The 19,492-nt window shown below is 37.1% G+C and overlaps 1 protein-coding gene across 12 annotated transcripts in view; it reads left to right on the top strand.

Moving 5' to 3' along the window:
• Positions 1 to 19,492, top strand: part of ATRX (ATRX chromatin remodeler) — a 327,458-nt gene that overhangs the window by 131,077 nt on the left and 176,889 nt on the right. For all 12 annotated transcript variants that reach the window (XM_047843355.1, XM_047843349.1, XM_047843345.1 and 9 more), the window contains 3 exons: positions 2,362 to 2,495; positions 3,190 to 3,366; positions 9,785 to 9,878. In XM_047843355.1, coding sequence (XP_047699311.1) covers positions 2,362 to 2,495; positions 3,190 to 3,366; positions 9,785 to 9,878 — 405 coding nt within the window. The remainder of the gene's footprint in view (positions 1 to 2,361; positions 2,496 to 3,189; positions 3,367 to 9,784; positions 9,879 to 19,492) is intronic.

Here is a 19,492-nt window from a genome sequence, read left to right as displayed (position 1 = left end):
TGGTTCCTTACAATTAACAACCAGGTTTTTACAGATAGTATAGAATTATAGACTTTTTTTGAACTTGTAATACAAACCGAAATCAAGTGATTGAAGTAACCTTTAGTGTAACTAAATTAATACTTGTACTTTTGTTGGTTATTATTGTACTACCCACATGGTGATATAACATCTTGTAACTGCAAGTGGAACTATGTTTTTCTATTTGTAATCTATTATTCAACACTTTATACATATACACATGAACACACACATACACTTTTACTCATTGCAAAAGAGTGGTTTTATTGAAATTGGTTCAAGAAAGCACTTCCTTGTCCATGGGAAATAACAAATGTAGGTTGTATTAGAGAGTTTTTCTAGACAGATGCTTTTATTAAATTTAAAGAACACCCTTCATTCTGAAACTGTTCCTAATTTGTGGAGGGTGTGTTGAAAGAGTCTTTATTTTATAACATGATGAAAACAAATGATACTTGGTTTTAAATTTTTATTCTTGGCAAAATGAAAAGTTGGCAACCCTAGATTATTCCCCATTTTAAAATGTTTATTGTGTACAATCCAAGTCAGCAAACCACTTATCTAGAAGTGTAAGAACAACACTTTATAACTCAACTCCAGTAGGATTTAAATTGGAGTGATCTAATCTTCACTTTATTGAAACATAAATCATATCAAAATCCCTCAAAAAAGCAAACTCATATGTGGTTTCCTTTAGCACTTGGTAACTTTCTGTGTTGTCTATTTCCGATCTGTATATTTAGGGAAGGAAGCACCAAAAGGTAGATAATAAGTGTTTATGAAGTGATTACCTATTTTGCTTCAGTCTGTTTTGGTGCCTTTGCTATACCTCTTTGAATAAAAATAGTAATGAACAGTGTACCTTTGAAATAAAATTACCAAGGCATTAACATCTCTTACCATTGAATGAATTCTTGATTGAAATGTGAGTGTATGTTAAGAAATATAAAGAAGGGTTTCAGATCCAAAAATAACAGAAGTTCCATGATTCAAGCTGCAAGTTTTTGATGAGCTAGAGAGTTAATCTTGATTGCACAGTGGATGTTTCCCATAAAAGTTCGCTCTTATGTGGATCCTAAGAAACTTAACAGAAGTCCATGGGGGTGGGGAAGAAAAAAAAAGAGGTTAGAGAGGGAGAGAGCCAATGCATAAGAGACTCTTAAAAACTGAGAACAAACAGGGTTGATGGGGGGTGAGAGGGTGGGGGGCTGGGAGGGAGGGGAGGGTGGGTGATGGGTATTGAGGAGGGCACCTTTTGGGATGAGCACTGGGTGTTGTATGGAAACCAATTTGACAATAAATTTCATATATAAAAAAAAAAGGCCATGGAAAACTGAGAATCATGCTACTTTCCTTTTGAACCGTCTATAAGGTATTCCTTTGTTAGTGTGATTTTTGAATTTATATCAAAAAGACACTTCAGGTGCAAAATACCTCATTTTATACAAAAGCTGCTTGATTGCTTTTATCTTACATTTTCAGATGTTTTCCTTTAGCATAAGCATGGAAATTTATTAGGAATGTATTTTATTTTAACATGAGATGGTATTAAAGAAGTATCTTCTCATGCTTTTAGCAGTTGATTTTTCCATTAACAAATTGGTCTTTGAGGAGCATCTTGAGAAATTTTGATATGAGTGAGGCTACTGTACTATCTACTTTCGTGGAAAGCGAAAACTCATTTATGGTAATTTGTGCTCTTTTACCATGTATGTAATTAATAGCACTCCTGTCCCTTCTCTTATCTGCCCTAGTTTGAATATTATTAGGGATTTCTGATTGCTTCAATACTTAGTGTATAGTATATGCTTGCATTTCATTAGCAGTTTATGAAGTAAATTGAAATTTAAGTGCCAAAAATATTATCCACCAGTTTCAGGCACTGTTTCATTAGAAAGTGGTTTATTACACATTGATTTTCTAAGAATATGTTTTGCTGAATGATCCTCTCGTGGAGTTTTGCCTTGGAATGCCATTTGTCTGAAAAAGTTGATTTATTATTGTGAGCCTGATATTGCAGTTGTTGGATGATGGCTGCAGACCAAATACAGGATTGGAAGTATGCATCGTGAAATGGCAATTGGTCAAAATAGTAGAAATGTCCCTCAGATTTTTAAATATATTGCAGAAGTATTTAGAATTGGAAGAAAATCACTGTTAAGAGCATCTTTCAAAAGTTTTGGTTGGTTGGTAGCTTAGGTTAAAACATGGCTTTGGTAGTCTTTTATTTACAGTATAAAATCTTTTTACACATTTATTTCTATTTTGATAGTGAAAAATTTTTTAATTTGTTACACTTCACCACCAAATATATAGTTTTTTACTGTCTTTTTACTCAAGAATTGCCAAGAAGATGCTTTTAGAAGAAATTAAAGCCAATCTTTCCTCTGATGAGGATGGATCTTCAGATGATGAGCCAGAAGAAGGAAAAAAAAGAACTGGAAAACACAATGAAGGAAACCCAGGAGATGAGGGTGAGCTCCAAAGAGAAGTACAGGATGTCATAATTTCATTGTTTGACCAGTTCAGTCTTTGAAGACTATCTGTCTGTGAAATCTCATAATACATGCATTTGAAGTTTATTAAATATTTAAAACTTTACTACCTTTACTCCTTTTGAGTGTCTGGTAATAGTTGTGCATGTTTTTTCAGTTATTGCCAATAAACAGATGATTTTTATTATTATTTTTTAATTTTTTTATGTTTATTTCTGAGACAGAGAGAGACAGAACATGAGTGGGGGAGGGACAGAGAGAGAGGGAGACACAGAATCAGAAGCAGGCTCCAGGCTCTGAGCTGTCAGCACAGAACCCGACATGGGGCTTGAACTCACAAACCTTGAGATCATGACCTGAGTCAAAGTCGGTTGCTCAACCGACTGAGCCACCCAGGCGCCCCTAAACAGATGATTTTTAAAGCAAAATATTTTTTACCTTTAAAAAAATCTATGAATGTCTATTGGTGATATTTAATTAGTATTTAATTATAGTAATATATCAAGTTTAATGTATAAGGTTGCCTGGTATCACCAGTGATACCAAAGTAAGTAAGTGCACAGCTCTGATTTTTTTTGTAAATCATGAAAATTTTCAACAATCAAAATAGTTTTATAACAGGTTTTAAAGGAAAAATGTCTGAAGGTTTTGCTGATTTCTTTTCTCCACTTAGAAGCAAAACATCAAGTCAATTCTGAATCAGATTCAGAATCTGAAGAATCTAAGAAGCCAAGATACAGACATAGGCTTTTGAGACACAAACTCACTGTGAGTGATGGAGAATCTGGAGAAGAAAAAAAGATGAAGCCTAAAGAGCACAAAGAAGCCAAAGGCAGAAATAGAAGGAAAGGTAAGATATTTTAATTCTGAATGTAAGGAATATACTGATTTTATAAACTAATTACAGTAATCAAACTTTTTAAAGTTTATTTATTTTGAGAGAGAGAGAGGGAGGGAGAGAGAGGGAGAATCCAAAATGGGCTCTGTGCTGACGGCAGAGAGCCTGATGTGGGGCTTGAGCCCATGAACCGTGAGATCGTGACCTGAGCTGAAGTCAGATACTTAACCGACTGAGCCACCCAGGGCTCCTACAGTAATGAAATTTAACTATTATCTGGACCACCTGTATTAAGTGAATATCAGCACACTGGCAAAAACTATTCTCTTAAATGAGAGTGAAATAAAGAATTTAGAGTGGGAAGATAACCCAGAAAATTGTGAGATGACACAAAGAATATATTTTTAGTCTTTTTTTTTTAAGTTTTATTCATTTATTTTGAGAGAGAGAGAGAGAGAGAGATAGCATGAGAGAGAGAGGGAGAGAGAGAATCCCAAGCAGGCTCTGCACCACCCCTGCATCAGCACAGAGCCTGATGTGGGGCTCGAACCCACAAACTGAGATCATGACCTGAGCTGAAACTCAAGAGTTGGAGGCTTAACACACTGAGCCACCTAGGCACCCCTATTTTTAATCTTTAGTAGTCATACACAACTTAGATTAAAAAGATACATATGACAATAAATAAAATATACTTAAAGGCTATGTAAAAAATACAGGATTGTCTGTAACTGCAGGAAGAAATAATGCTTCCTAAGGAAAGATAGACAATGCAGTTAATTTGGGTAGATTTATTATATGCAAAGCTTTGTATATAGTCAGCTCAAATTTTCATTACATTAAAAGTCTGAATCCTGCATTGAGTGCTTATATGTTTCCAACATCATGATAAACATTGAGAATACAAAAATAAGTAAGGAAATCATTGTCTTGTATGGTGGTTTTCAGCCTGGCTATACATGTGGATTACTTTGGGGATTTTGAAGTATACATATTACAGGACTGCATCTCAAGCCAATTACAGCATAATTGGTGGTAGTGAAACCAAAGTATCCATATATTTTATAAAACATCTCTGATATGATTCTGATATGCAGCCAGGTTTGACAGTGGTTTAGTAAGAGTTATTGATATTAATATTATATGAAATTATAGCACCATGATGGGTGTCTTATACAACAGAGGTATTGTATAGTGTGGCACAAGGGAACATTTCCTTAGCTTCTTAGGGTATGGTATTTATCCCCAGAGGAGACTTCACAAAGATGAAAAGTTTCATTCAGCAGATCCAAGTTGTAATTGGGGACCAGGTAGATGTGTTGTGAAGATTTATAATATAAGAAGAGAAAAAACTTCAGAAGCCTCTGCAAAATGTTCACACATGGTTGAGGGGAAGCAGTTAATATGGTATATAGCTAAACTATAGGAGGGAATAGGGAAAGGATCAACAGGACATGAGGCTGGGCCAAGACAGAGACCAGGTGTTAGAGACACTTGTAAGCTTTGGTTTCTCAAACTGGAATACTTGACAGTTGATTCATGGGTACATGAGGCTGTAGAGTAAACATTGCATACCTCTTTGGTGTGTCCATTTTAATTTTTTTTTTTCAACGTTTATTTATTTTGGGGACAGAGAGAGACAGAGCATGAACGGGGGAGGGGCAGAGAGAGAGGGAGACACAGAATCGGAAACAGGCTCCAGGCTCCGAGCCATCAGCCCGGAGCCCGATGCGGGGCTCGAACTCACGGACCGCGAGATCGTGACCTGGCCGAAGTCGGACGCTTAACCGACTGCGCCACCCAGGCGTGTCCATTTTATTTGAGCATTGGGGTAGAACATTCTTAAATAATCACATGTATATTGAAAAATTAGCTAGCAGAAAGTTCAGAGAAACCTTTTGGTTTCTTAGGGGCAAATTTTAAAAACTTTACTCAGATTAACTCTTTGCCACTAGGAATAGGAAAGCAGTTTCGGAAGTATCTGAGAAGGACAATAGGCTCTAGAGGCTGGAGAGTCATTGGGAATTTTTTTTTTTTAATTTTAAAAAATATTTTTATTTGTAATATTTTTGTATTTTAGCCCTTTTGAGATATAATTGACAAACCATACAGTTTCCCTGTTTATAGCATACAAGCTGTATAAGCAGACAGCTTGATGAACACGTATGGCGCAGGACATTCATTACTAGTACTTATGAATCACAGCCTCAGCACAACCACCCATTGTTCCCATTGAAAGATTTTAACCAAGAATATAATATGATCAGATTAATTGCTTATTATTATGTTATACTCAGAGCTTAGATTTGTGTCTCTGGAGGATATTGCTATAGTTGATACCAAGTACAATTTTTGAAGAGGAAAATTGACAGGAGTCATAGACTGAATTGTTAGATCTTATTAATTGATATGAAAGACAAAAGTCTGGGATGACTGCCAGGTTTTTGGAGTTGTCATGGTATATGTATAATACTACCAGAATAGTTGACATTGCCAAAATAGTTGATATCAGAATCTTGGAATCCTGAACATTTAAAGGGCTGTTGAACAGCCCTTTGTTGAACAGTTATTCATTAAAGAGGAAGAAGAGAAACCCCCCCCCCCCCCCGCCGCCACACACACTAAATATGTCATGGATATTTTCATGTTAAATAAATAATAGTACATCACTTTGTGAATGCTTTTTTTAAAAATTTTTTGCAGCATGACTACAAGCTCGTTTTTCAGATTTTATAAAGCAACTGAGCAATTAAAGCAGGTTACATAACTTCACACAAATTCCTGTGCATCTTCAACAAAAGGGGAAATACTGATTTTGCCTCTGAGGCTCAGATCAGGATAGAGCCCTTTAGTGGACACAGTTACATTTGAAATGTTTTATTAAAGTCTAAGTCTTTTGTCACCTGTTTCCACTGTCCTCTTCTTTGGGTAATTTATTACCAAGTATTTTTTCATTTGTTTTTGTAGGAGGGAGTAAACAAATCCTATCATTAATGTTTCTAATATGGATTATAATATTGATTGATACTACATTTAAAGTTGCAAAGGGGCTTTATTTCAAAGGGTGGCTCAGTCAGTTAAGCATCCCAATTCTTGATTTTGGCTCAGGTTCACGATTATACACAGTTTGTGGGATCGAGCTCCACATCTGCTCTGCACTGACAGTGCGGAGCCTGCTTGGGATTCTCTCTCTCCTTATCTCTCTGCATGTTTCTGTCTCTGTCTCTGTCTCTCTCTCTCTGTCTCTCTCTCAATAAATAAATAAATAAATAAATAAATAAATAAATAAATAAAAGTTGCATAACTTTTCAGGTTTTACAAACTGTTGTGCCTGTATTGTCTGGAAATTTAAGTTAGGCAATGGGGAGAAATCAAGAGAGAATAGCTGACTTAGTAGATCAAGGGCAACATGAACTTTCAGTTTTCACCTAAATTTGAAAAAAATTATAAAAGTTATTTTGGTGATAATTTAAAAAATTTAATTATTGCATTTATTATTATTAGATAATATTAAATTGATGTTTTTTTAAGTGTGATAATGCTGTTTATATAGGACAGCATCCTTATGCTTAAGGATAAAGTGCCATGATATCTGCACTTACATTTAGAAGGTTCAGTGCAAAAACTGTGTGTATATACAAAGAGAAAGCAAACAAATATGATACATTTAACAAATGAGTTTAGGAGAAGGGTTGTAGATGTTCATTCAACAGTTTTTTCAAAGTTTTGGTATGTTTGAAAATTTTAAAAATAAAGTGATGAAAAATTAATAATAGGTTTAGAATTTTGCTTAATGACAGGATTTATATGTGTGCATATGGACACATGTGTTCTTCAAATTCCCAGTTGCTTAGCAGTTATTTTTTTATTTTTATTTGTTATTGTGGTAAAGTACACACAACATAAAATTTTAACCATTTTAACCATTTTTAAGTGTACATTTCAGTGACAGTATATTCACATTGTTGTACAACCATCAACACTCCACAACTCTTTTGTTATCCCAAACTGAAACTCTTTAAACAATAACTCCTTATTCCCCTTTCCCCCGTTATCAATTCTTTACTGTATTTATGTTAACCCATGTCTTTTTTTAGATAGATTATAGATTCTGATTTCAGATCAATATAGATCTTTGAAAAAAATTTTTATTTCAAAATTTAAAGTTGAAAGAAATGTTGCAAAAATAGTACAGATTTCCTATATTCCTTCTACCCAGCTTCCCTAATTTAACACCTTAAATTTAACTATATAGTACAATAATCAAATCCAGGAAATTAACATTGATAGAATACTATTAGTTAAACTGGGGGTTGGGTAACTATACCTGTAGGCTAAATCTGACCGTCTACCTATTTTTATAAAGTGTTTTGGAACCAGGTTATACTTATTCAGTTACTGCTTTTGTGTAATTAGAGTGGCAAAGTTGAGTAGAAATAAGTAGTTGAAACAGAGACCATATAGCCTGCAAATATTTACCATCAGACTTTTTACATAAAATATTTTCTGACCTTTGAAGTGGGCTAAAGATCTTACTTGGTTATCGTTAGTTTTCTCACTAATGTCTTTTCTATTCCAGAATCCAAACTAGGATGCCACATTGCTTTTAGTTGTGATGTCTCCTTAATAGACTCCAATCTGTGACGGTTTCTCCTCCTTTTCTTTCATGACCTTGACACTTTTGAAGAGTATTGATCAGTTATTTTCTTTTTAAAAAATTTTTTTAAATGTTTTTATTTATTTTTGAGAGAGCAAAAGAGCGAGTGGGAGAGGGGCAGAGAGAGAGAGAGAGGGAGACCCAGAATCTGAAGGGGACTCCAAGCTCTGAGCTGTCAGCACAGAGCCCGACACGTGGCTCAAACTCCCGAGCTGTGAGATCGTGACCTAAGCCAAAGTTGGATGCTCAACCGACTGAGCCACTCAGGCACCTTGATCAGTTCTTTTCTAGACTGTTAATCCATATGTATTTGTCTAATGTTTTCTTATGGTTAAATTGAGGTTATTAAACATTTTGACAAGAACACCACAAAAGTAATATTTAACCCTTCTCAGAGTATCCTACACCGAAATTATATGATGACAAAAAAATTTTTATACTTATACTGGTAATACTGATTACTTGGTTAAGTTGGTGTCTGCTGGGTTTTTCTACTGCAAAAAAAAATCTTTTTCTGTTCATATTTAATTAATGTCTTGTGGAAAAATACTTTGAGACTATTCAAATATCCTGTTTCTCATCATACTAAAGCCCACTAATTTTAGCATTCGTCTTGTCTGAAGCAGTTTTTGTGATGTTTATCTAGTGGTTATTTTCTATTTCTTTCTTTACTTACACATTTAGTAATGGTAAGGAAGAGCTATCTGTTTTCCCTTATTTATCCCATTACTTAATATGAATTTATAGATATTTTATTCTATTAGTTGTAATTCAATTGTTCATTTTGTTGCTCACATTGTTCCAGCTTTGGCTATTAGAAGCTCCTTCAAGTTGGATCAAGTGTTCTTTGAATATACCCCAATCATTCTTTGAGCATTGGATTATTTTCTGGCAGCACAAGATATTTGAGACTCATTTTGTGTATTCCCTGCCTGGTTTCCTCTGGCCAGAAAAATGTGTATTCTGCTGGAGTTTAGATACCTGTGTCATAGTGGCTATTTTGGTACAGAAAAATAAAATTTTTGAGAGAAAAATAAAATTGGGGTTTCCATTTACTCTCATGATATACAGGGCTCAGCTCCTTTTTCTCAGTGCTGTGGCTAGAAATGGGGTTCTCCCAGTTTTGCTGTTGGCACCCTCTGCATAGTTTTGGAATTCAGCCTCCCTTCTTGTTGAAATCAGGAAAGAAAGAAGGAAAAAACCCTATGACACCCATAGTCACTACCCCAACCTCAATTTTATAGGAATCATTATTCAAGTTTTTGTTTCAGTCCCCAGTCTGTCTGCTGTTGTTTCCTTTTTGGAGTGCGTAGGTCATTTCTTTATATATTCTGTTCATAATTTCTAGTTGTCATAAATGGCAGAGAGTCTGTATTTGTCCTTACTGCCTTTTGGCCAGCCTACTTTGTTTGTTTTGAATAACCAGAATTCTTTTTATTCACCTTTGGTAATAATGAATATATTTTATTGACAGTTAAATTCACATTTTAAAAATTCATACATAATTAATACTTATATTTTAATATAGAACCATAGTTTTATATCATAGTTGGAATACATTTGAATAGTTTTTATAAATTCTATTTGAATTATTAACTAGTCTAATCTATATGATGTGTAATATCCATTAATGTACATACTAAAATATAAATTAATGTGCATACTGTAGATACTCACACATTGGTCTAAGTTTTAATGTGAAGTTATTGACAAATTAAGTGAATTGCATTTCTGTTGGGAAGTATTTAATAACTTAATTTTTTTTTTTTCAAGTGAGCAGTGAAGATTCTGAAGATTCTGATTTTCAAGAATCAGGAGTTAGTGAAGAAGTTAGTGAATCTGAAGATGAACAACGGCCTAGAACAAGGTAAATATTATATCACTATTTCAAAAATTTTAGGTATATGAATAAACATGCTTCAAGTTATTTGTAGAAAGGTTGATGTTACTAATAAAGTAAAAAATTTAATATTTTGATTTGAAACAAATTGTGAAAATTAATTTAAAAAGAGTACATATAAACATATATGGTTGAAATATGTGTTCTAAACTGGGAGGACTTTGTGCAAAATCACACTTGACTGTAATTTTGGTTGTTATATGGGGGGATGTACCAGTGTAGTAGATTACAGGCTTTGTAGACAGCCTACCTAATCTAACTGTTGGCTCTAATATTTGTTATTTGTATGATTACTCTGTGCTTTAGTTTCCTCATCTGTAAAATGGGGGATTATAGTAGCACTTACCTTATTGATTATGATGGGCATTAATTGAGCTTCTAATATTCCCACTTGGAATATAGGAAATGTTCCCTGAAATCTAATTATTGGTCTTAGTAGTATACTAGTATTATAGTGATGAAGATGTGTTTGTTCTCTCAGTACGCATAGCTACTGACCTAGATGGCTAGTTAGTTAAAATACTGCATAGTATTTTTTTTAAAGTTTACGTACCTATTTTGAGAGAGAGTGCATGCATGCTTGTGAGTGGGGGAGGGTAGAGGAGGAGAGAGAATCCCTAGCAGGCTCCATGCTCAGTGCAGAGCCCGACACGGAGCTTGATCTCACAAACCGTGAGATCATGACCTGAGCTGAAATCAAGAGTTGGATGCTTAACCAAATGAGCCACCCAGGTGCCCCTATTTCTTAGCATAGTATTTTAGATAATACTAACCTTTCTAAGAATTTTTTATTTCCTCCGGAATATCACATATTGGCCTTTTGCCTAAGATCAAGTATATTTCCTTCAGAATAATATTATCCTTTTATAATTTATCAAATGGGCAACCTATTTGTATTTGTGTGAATGTGATATGTGCGTCTGCATAGGTGTCATACCTGTAAATTTTAAAACATTTGAGATCTTTTTAGATTAGCAGTTACCAGGTTGTTCCTGGAGTATAGCAACATATTGTACATTAGGGAAATAACAATAGGATAAATTGAGAGATTTTTAAACCTGAGAATTCACATAACACAAAAATTCACTTATTTTATTTTATTTATTGAGATAAAAGTATTTTATTTTCAAGTTTATTTTTTAAATTTAAATTTTAGTTAACATGCAGTACAGTATTGGTTTCAGAAGTAAAATTTAGTGATTCATCACTTACATACAGTACTCAGTGCTTATCACAACATAGTCCCTTACCTATCACGCATCTAGCCTATTTCCCACTCACTTCCCTCTGTCAACCCATAGTTTGCTTTTTCTCATTAAGGGTCTCCTGTGGTTTTATTCCCTCTCTTCTCTTCCCCCCACCTCCTTCCCATATGTTCATCTGTTTTGTTTCTTAATTAAATTCCACATATGAGTGAAATCATATGATATCTGTCTTTCTCTTATTTCACTTAGCGTAATACATTCTAGCTCCATCCACGACATTGCAAATGGACAGATCTCATTCTTTTTGATGGCTGAATAATATTCCATTAAACACACACACACACACACACACACACACACACACACACCCCACATCTTCTTTATCCATTCATCAGTTGGTGGAAATTTGGGCTGTCTCCATAATTTGGTTATTGTTGATAATGCTGCTACAAACATCAGGGTGCATGTACCCCTTCAAATGTATATTTTTGTATCCTTTGGGTAAATACCTAATAGTGCAATTGCTGGGTCATAGGGTAGTTTTATGTACTTTCTTGAGGAACCTCATACTGTTCTCCAGAGTGGCTGAACCCATTTGCATTCCCACCAGCAGTGCAGGAAAGATCCCTTTTCTCTGCATCCTTGCTAACACCCGTTCTTTCTTGCGTCGTTAATTTTAGCCATTCTGATAGGTGTGATGATGATCAGTGATGTTGAGCATCTTTTCATGTGTCTGTTAGCCATCGGATGTCTTCTTTGGAAAAAGGTCTTTTCATGTCTTCTGTCAATTTATTAACTCAGTTATTTGTTTTCTGGGTGTTGAATTTGATAAGTTTTTTATAGATTTTGGATGCTAACCTTTATCTGATATGTCATTTGCAAATATCTCCTCCCATTCTGTAGGCTACCTTTTAGTTTTGTTGATTGTTTCCTTTGTTGTGTAGAAGCTTTGTATCTTGATGAGGTACGAGTAGTTCACGTTTGCTTTCATTTCCCTTGCCTTCAGTGACATGTCTAGTAAGAAGTTGCTGCACCTCAGGTCAGAGAGGTTGCTGCCTATGTTCTCCTCTAGGATTTAGATGGTTTCCTGTCTTAAATTTAGGTCTTTCATCCATTTTGAATGTATTTTTATAAATGGTATTAAAAAGTTGTCAAGTTTCATTCTTCTGTATGTTGCTGTCCTGTTTTCCTAACACCATTTATTATCCATTGGATATTCTTTCCTGCATTGTTGAAGATGGGTCGGCCATATAGTTGTGGGTCCATTTCTGGGTTCTCTATTCTGTTCCATTGATCTGAGTGTCTATTTTTGACCCAGTAGCATACTGTCTTGATGGCTACAGCTTTGTAATACAATGTAAAATCTGGAATCATGATGCCTCCAGTTTTGTTTTTCTTTTTCAGGATTGCTTTGGTTATTTGGGGTGTTTTGTGGTTCCATACAAATGTAGGATTGTTTCTTCTAGCTCAGTGAAAACTGCTGGTGATATTTTGATAGGGATTGCATTAAAGATGTAGACTGCTTTGGGAAGTATAGACATTTTAACAATATTTTTTCTTCCAATTCATGGGCATGGAGTTTTTCCATTTCTTGGTGTCCTATTCAATTTCTTTCATAAGTGTGCTATAGTTTTCAGAGTATAGATATTTTACCTCTTTAGTTAATTTTATTCCTAGGTAACATTATTTCTTGAGGACTTGCAAATGTGATTGATTCCTTGCTTTTCTTTTTCTGCTGCTTCATTATTAGTGTATAGAAAAGAAACAAATTTCTGCATGTTGATGTTATATCCTATGACTTTGCTGAATTCATGTGTTTGTTCTAGCAATTTTTTTTTAATTTACATCCAAGTTAGTTAGCATATAGTACAGCAATGATTTCAGGAGTAGATTCCCCTTAATGCCCATCCTCCCTCCCACGAGCCCTCCAGTAACGCTCTGTTTGTTCTCCATATTTAAGAGTCTGTTGTTTTGTCTCCCTCCCTGGTTTTATATTATTTTTGCTTCCCTTCCCTTATGTTCATCCTTTTTGTATCTTAAAGTCCTTATATGAGTGAAGTCATATGATATTTGTCTTTCTCTGACTAATTTCACTTAGCATAATACCCTCTAGTTCCATCCATGTAGTTGCAAATGGCAAGATTTCATTCGTTTTGATTGCTGAGTAATAATCCACTCTGTGTGTGTGTGTGTGTGTGTGTGTGTGTGTATGTGTGTGTGTGTGTGTGTACACATACGACATCTTTTTTATCCATTCATCCATTGAAGGACATATGGGCTCTTTCCTTACCTTTCTTGATAGTTTTTCTTTCTTTTGCTTTATTTTTTTTATTAACTTGTTTTATTTTATATTTTTAAAAATTTATATCCAAATTCATTAGCATATAGTGCAACAATGATTTCAGGAGTAGATTCCTTAGTGCCCCTTACCCATTTAGCCCATCCCCCCTCCTGCCACCCCTCCAGTAACCCTCTGTTTGTTCTCCATATTTATGAGTCTCTTCTGTTTTTTTTTTTAATATATGAAATTTATTGTCAAATTGGTTTCCATACAACACCCAGTGCTCATCCCAAAAGGTGCCCTCCTCAATACCCATCACCCACCCTCCCGTCCCTCCCACCCCCCATCAACCCTCAGTTTGTTCTCAGTTTTTGACAGTCTCTTATGCTTTGACTCTCTCCCACTCTAACCTCTTTTTTTTTTTTTCCTTCCCCTCCCCCATGGGTTTCTGTTAAGTTTCTCAGGATCCACATAAGAGTGAAACCATATGGTATCTGTCTTTCTCTGTATGGCTTATTTCACTTAGCATCACACTCTCCAGTTCCATCCACGTTGCTACAAAAGGCCATATTTCATTTTTTCTCATTGCCACGTAGTACTCCATTGTGTATATAAACCACAATTTCTTTATCCATTCATCAGTTGATGGACATTTAGGCTCTTTCCATAGTTTGGCTATTGTTGAGAGTGCTGTTATAAACATTGGGGTACAAGTGCCCCTATGCATCAGTACTCCTGTATCCCTTAGATAAATTCCTAGCACTGCTATTGCTGGGTCATAGGGTAGGTCTATTTTTAATTTTCTGAGGAACCTCCACACTGCTTTCCAGAGCGGCTGCACCAATTTGCATTCCCACCAACAGTGCAAGAGGGTTCCCGTTTCTCCACATCCTCTCCAGCATCTATAGTCTCCTGATTTGTTCATTTTGGCCACTCTGACTGGCGTGAGGTGATATCTGAGTGTGGTTTTGATTTGTATTTCCCTGATGAGGAGCAAAATTGAACATCTTTTCATGTGCCTGTTGGCCATCCGGATGTCTTCTTTAGAGAAGTGTCTATTCATGTTTTCTGCCCATTTCTTCACTGGGTTATTTGTTTTTCGGGTGTGGAGTTTGGTGCGCTCTTTATAGATTTTGGATACTAGCCCTTTGTCTGATATGTCATTTGCGAATATCTTTTCCCATTCCGTTGGTTGCCTTTTTGTTTTGTTGGTTGTTTCCTTTGCTGTGCAGAAACTTTTTATCTTCATAAGGTCCCAGTAATTCACTTTTGCTTTTAATTCCCTTGCCTTTGGGGATGTGTCAAGTAAGAGATTGCTACGGCTGAGATCAGAGAGGTCTTTCCTGCTTTCTCCTCTAAGGTTTTGATGGTCTCCTGTCTCACATTCAGGTCCTTTATCCATTTTGAGTTTATTTTTGTGAATGGTGTGAGAAAGTGGTCTAGTTTCAACCTTCTGCATGTTGCTGTCCAGTTCTCCCAGCACCATTTGTTAAAGAGACTGTCTTTTTTCCATTGGATGTTCTTTCCTGCTTTGTCAAAGATGAGTTGGCCATACGTTTGTGGGTCTAGTTCTGGGGTTTCTATTCTATTCCATTGGTCTATGTGTCTGTTTTTGTGCCAATGCCATGCTGTCTTGATGATGACAGCTTTGTAGTAGAGGCTAAAGTCTGGGATTGTGATGCCTCCTGCTTTGGTCTTCTTCTTCAAAATTCCTTTGGCTATTCGGGGCCTTTTGTGGTTCCATATGAATTTTAGGATTGCTTGTTCTAGTTTGGAGAAGAATGCTGGTGCAATTTTGATTGGGATTGCATTGAATGTGTACATAGCTTTGGGTAGTATTGACATTTTGACAATATTTATTCTTCCAATCCATGAGCAGGGAATGTCTTTCCATTTCTTTAAATCTTCTTCAACTACCTTCATCAGCTTTCTATACTTTTCAGCATACAGATCTTTTACATCTTTGGTTAGATTTATTCCTAGGTATTTTATGCTTCTTGGTGCAATTGTGAATGGGATCAGTTTCTTTATTTGTCTTTCTATTGCTTCATTGTTAGTGTATAAGAATGCAACTGATTTCTGTACATTGATTTTGTATCCTGCAACTTTGCTGAATTCGTGTATCAGTTCTAGGAGACTTTTGGTGGAGTCTATCGGATTTTCCATGTATAATATCATGTCATCTGCAAAAAGCAAAAGCTTGACTTCATCTTTGCCAATTTTGATGCCTTTGATTTCCTTTTGTTGTCTGATTGCTGATGCTAGCACTTCCAACACTATGTTAAACAACAGCAGTGAGAGTGGGCATCCCTGTCGTGTTCCTGATCTTAGGGAAAAAGCTCTCAGTTTTTCCCCGTTGAGGATGATGTTAGCTGTGGGCTTTTCATAAATGGCTTTGATGATGTTTAAGTATGTTCCTTCTATCCCGACTTTCTCAAGGGTTTTTATTAAGAAAGGGTGCTGGATTTTGTCAAAGGCCTTTTCTGCATTAATTGACAGGATCATATGGTTCTTCTCTTTTTTTTTTTTGTTAATGTGATGTATCACGTTGATTGATTTGCGAATGTTGAACCAGCCCTGCATCCCAGGAATGAATCCCACTTGGTCATGGTGAATAATTCTTTTTATATGCCGTTGAATTCGATTTGCTAGTATCTTATTGAGAATTTTTGCATCCATATTCATCAGGGATATTGGTCTGTAGTTCTCTTTTTTTACGGGGTCTCTGTCTGGTTTAGGAATCAAAGTACTACTGGCTTCATAGAATGAGTCTGGAAGTTTTCCTTCCACTTCTATTTCTTGGAATAGCTTGAGAAGGATAGGTATTATCTCTGCTTTAAACGTCTGGTAGAACTCCCCTGGGAAGCCATCTGGTCCTGGACTCTTATTTGTTGAGAGATTTTTGATAACCGATTCAATTTCTTCGCTGGTTATGGGTCTGTTCAAGCTTTCTATTTCCTCCTGATTGAGTTTTGGAAGAGTGTGGGTGTTTAGGAATTTGTCCATTTCTTCCAGGTTGTCCAATTTGTTGGCATATAATTTTTCATAGTATTCCCTGATAATTGTTTGTATCTCTGAGGGATTGGTTGTAATAATTCCATTTTGATTCATGATTTTATCTATTTGGGTCATCTCCCTTTTCTTTTTGAGAAGCCTGTCTAGAGGTTTGTCAATTTTGTTTATTTTTTGAAAAAACCAACTCTTGGTTTCATTGATCTGCTCTACAGGTTTTTTAGATTCTATATTGTTTATTTCTGCTCTGATCTTTATTATTTCTCTTCTTCTGCTGGGTTTAGGCTGCCTTTGCTGTTCTGCTTCTAGTTCCTTTAGGTGTGCTGTTACAGTTTGTATTTGGGATTTGTCTTGTTTCTTGAGATAGGCCTGGATTGCGATGTATTTTCCTCTCAGGACTGCCTTCGCTGCATCCCAAAGCGTTTGGATTGTTGTATTTTCATTTTCGTTTGTTTCCATATATTTTTTAATTTCTTCTCTAATTGCCTGGTTGACCCACTCATTCGTTAGTAGTGTGTTCTTTAACCTCCATGCTTTTGGAGGTTTTCCAGACTTTTTCCTGTGGTTGATTTCAAGCTTCATAGCATTGTGGTCTGAAAGTATGCATGGTATAATTTCAATTCTGGTAAACTTATGAAGGGCTGTTTTGTGACCCAGTATATGATCTATCTTGGAGAATGTTCCATGGGCACTCGAGACGAAAGTATATTCTGTTGCTTTGGGATGCAGAGTTCTAAATATATCTGTCAAGTCCATCTGATCCAATGTATCATTCAGGTCCCTTGTTTAATATTGACCGTGTGTCTAGATGATCTATCCATTTCTGAAGTGGGGTGTTAAAGTCCCCTGCAATTACCACATTCTTATCAATAAGGTTGCTTATGTTTATGAGTAATTGTTTTATATATTTGGGGGCTCCGGTATTCGGCGCATAGACATTTATAATTGTTAGCTCTTCCTGATGGATAGACCCTGTAATAATTATATAATGCCCTTCTTCATCTCTTGTTACAGCCTTTAATTTAAAGTCTAGTTTGTCTGATATAAGTCTGGCTACTCCAGCTTTCTTTTGGGTTCCAGTAGCATGATAAATAGTTCTCCATCCCCTCTCTCTCAATCTAAAGGTGTCCTCAGGTCTAAAATGAGTCTCTTGTAGACAGCAAATAGATGGGTTTTGTTTTTTTATCCATTCTGATACCCTATGTCTTTTGGTTGGCGCAGTTAATCCATTTACATTCAGTGTTATCATAGAAAGATACGGGTTTAGAGTCATTGTGATGTCTGTATGTTTTATGCTTGTAATTATGCCTCTGGTACTTTGTCTCACAGGGTCCCCCTTAGGATCTCTTGTAGGGCTGGTTTAGTGGTGACAAATTCCTTCAGTTTTTGTTTGTTTGGGAAGACCTTTATCTCCCTTTCTATTCTAAATGACAGACTTGCTGGATAAAGGATTCTTGGCTGCATATTTTTTCTGTGTAGCACACTGAAGATCACGTGCCAATTCTTTCTGGCCTGCCAAGTTTCAAAAGAGAGATCAGTCACGAGTCTTATAGGTCTCCCTTTATATGTGAGGGCACGTTTATCCCTTGCTGCTTTCAGAATTTTCTCTTTATCCTTGTATTTTGCCAGTTTCACTATGATATGTCGTGCAGAAGATCGATTCAAGTTACATCTGAAGGGAGTTCTCTGTGCCTCTTGGATTTCAATGCCTTTTTCCTTCCCCGGTTCAGGGAAGTTCTCAGTTATAATTTCTTCAAGTAACCTTTCAGCACTTTTCCCTCTCTCTTCCTCCTCTGGGATACCAATTATGCGTATATTGTTTCTTTTTAGTGTATCACTTAGTTCTCTAATTTTCCCCTCATACTCCTGGATGTTTTTGTCTCTCTTTCTCTCAGCTTCCTCTTTTTCCATAACTTTATCTTCTAGTTCACCTATTCTCTCCTCTGCCTCTTCAATCTGAGCTCTCGTGTTTTCCATTTTGTTTTGTATTTCGTTTAAAGCGCTTTTCAGCTCCTCGTGCCTGTTCCTTAGTCCCTTGATCTCTGTAGCGAGAGATTCTCTGCTGTCCTCTATACTGTTTTCAAGCCCAGCAATTAATTTTATGACTATTATTCTAAATTCACTTTCTGTTATATTATTTAAATCCTTTTTGGTCAGTTCATTAGCTGTTGTTATTTCCTGGAGATTCTTCTGAGGGAAATTCTTCCGCTTGGTCATTTTGCATAGTCCCCGGAGTGGTGCGGTCCTGCAGGGCACTTCCCCTGTGCTGTGGTGTATAACTGGAGTTGGCAGGCGGGGCTGCAGTCCGACCTAATGTGTGCCCCCAGCCCATCGCTGGGGCCACAGTCAGACTGGTGTGTGCCTTCTCTTCCCCTCTCCTAGGGGCGGGATTCACTGTGGGGTGGCGTGGCCCGTCTGGGCTACTTGCACCCTGCCAGGCTTGTGATGCTGGGGATCTGGCGTATTAGCTGGGGTGGGTAGGCAAGGTGCACGGGGGCAGGAGGGGCAGGCTTAGCTCGCTTCTCCTTAGGTGATCCACTTCAGGAGGGGCCCTGTGGCAGCGGGAGGGAGTCAGATCCGCTGCGGGAGGTTTGGCTCCGCCGAAGCGCAGAGTTGGGTGTTTGCGTGGAGCGGGAGGTTTGGCTCCGCAGAAGCACAAAGTTGGGTGTTTGCGCTGAGCGAGCAAGTTCCCTGGCAGGAACTGGTTCCCCTTGGGATTTTGGCTGGGGGATGGGCGGGGGAGATGGCGCTGGTGAGCGCCTTTGTTCCCCACCAAACTGAGCCCTGTCGTCTGGGGGCTCAGCAGCTCTCCCTCCCTTTGTCCTCCAGCCTTCCCGCTTTCCAGCAGAGCTGTTAACTTATGACCTCCCATAGCTAAGTCGCGCTTGTCGGAACACAGTCCATCAGGCCCCTCCGCTTTTGCCAGCCAGACTCGGGGGCTCTGCTTGGCGGGCGAGCCGCCTCTCTGCCCCGGGTCCCTCCCGACAGTCCGTGGAGCGCGTACTGCCTCACCGCCCTTCCTACCCTCTTCCTTGGGCCTCTCGTCTGCGCTTGGCTCTGGAGACTCTGTTCTGCTAATCCTC

Source organism: Prionailurus viverrinus, chromosome X (assembly GCF_022837055.1).
Source record: "Prionailurus viverrinus isolate Anna chromosome X, UM_Priviv_1.0, whole genome shotgun sequence".
NCBI classification, from domain to species: domain Eukaryota; kingdom Metazoa; phylum Chordata; class Mammalia; order Carnivora; family Felidae; genus Prionailurus; species Prionailurus viverrinus.
Note: the sequence above shows the minus strand (reverse complement) of the source record. Positions and strands in the feature narration are given on the sequence as shown.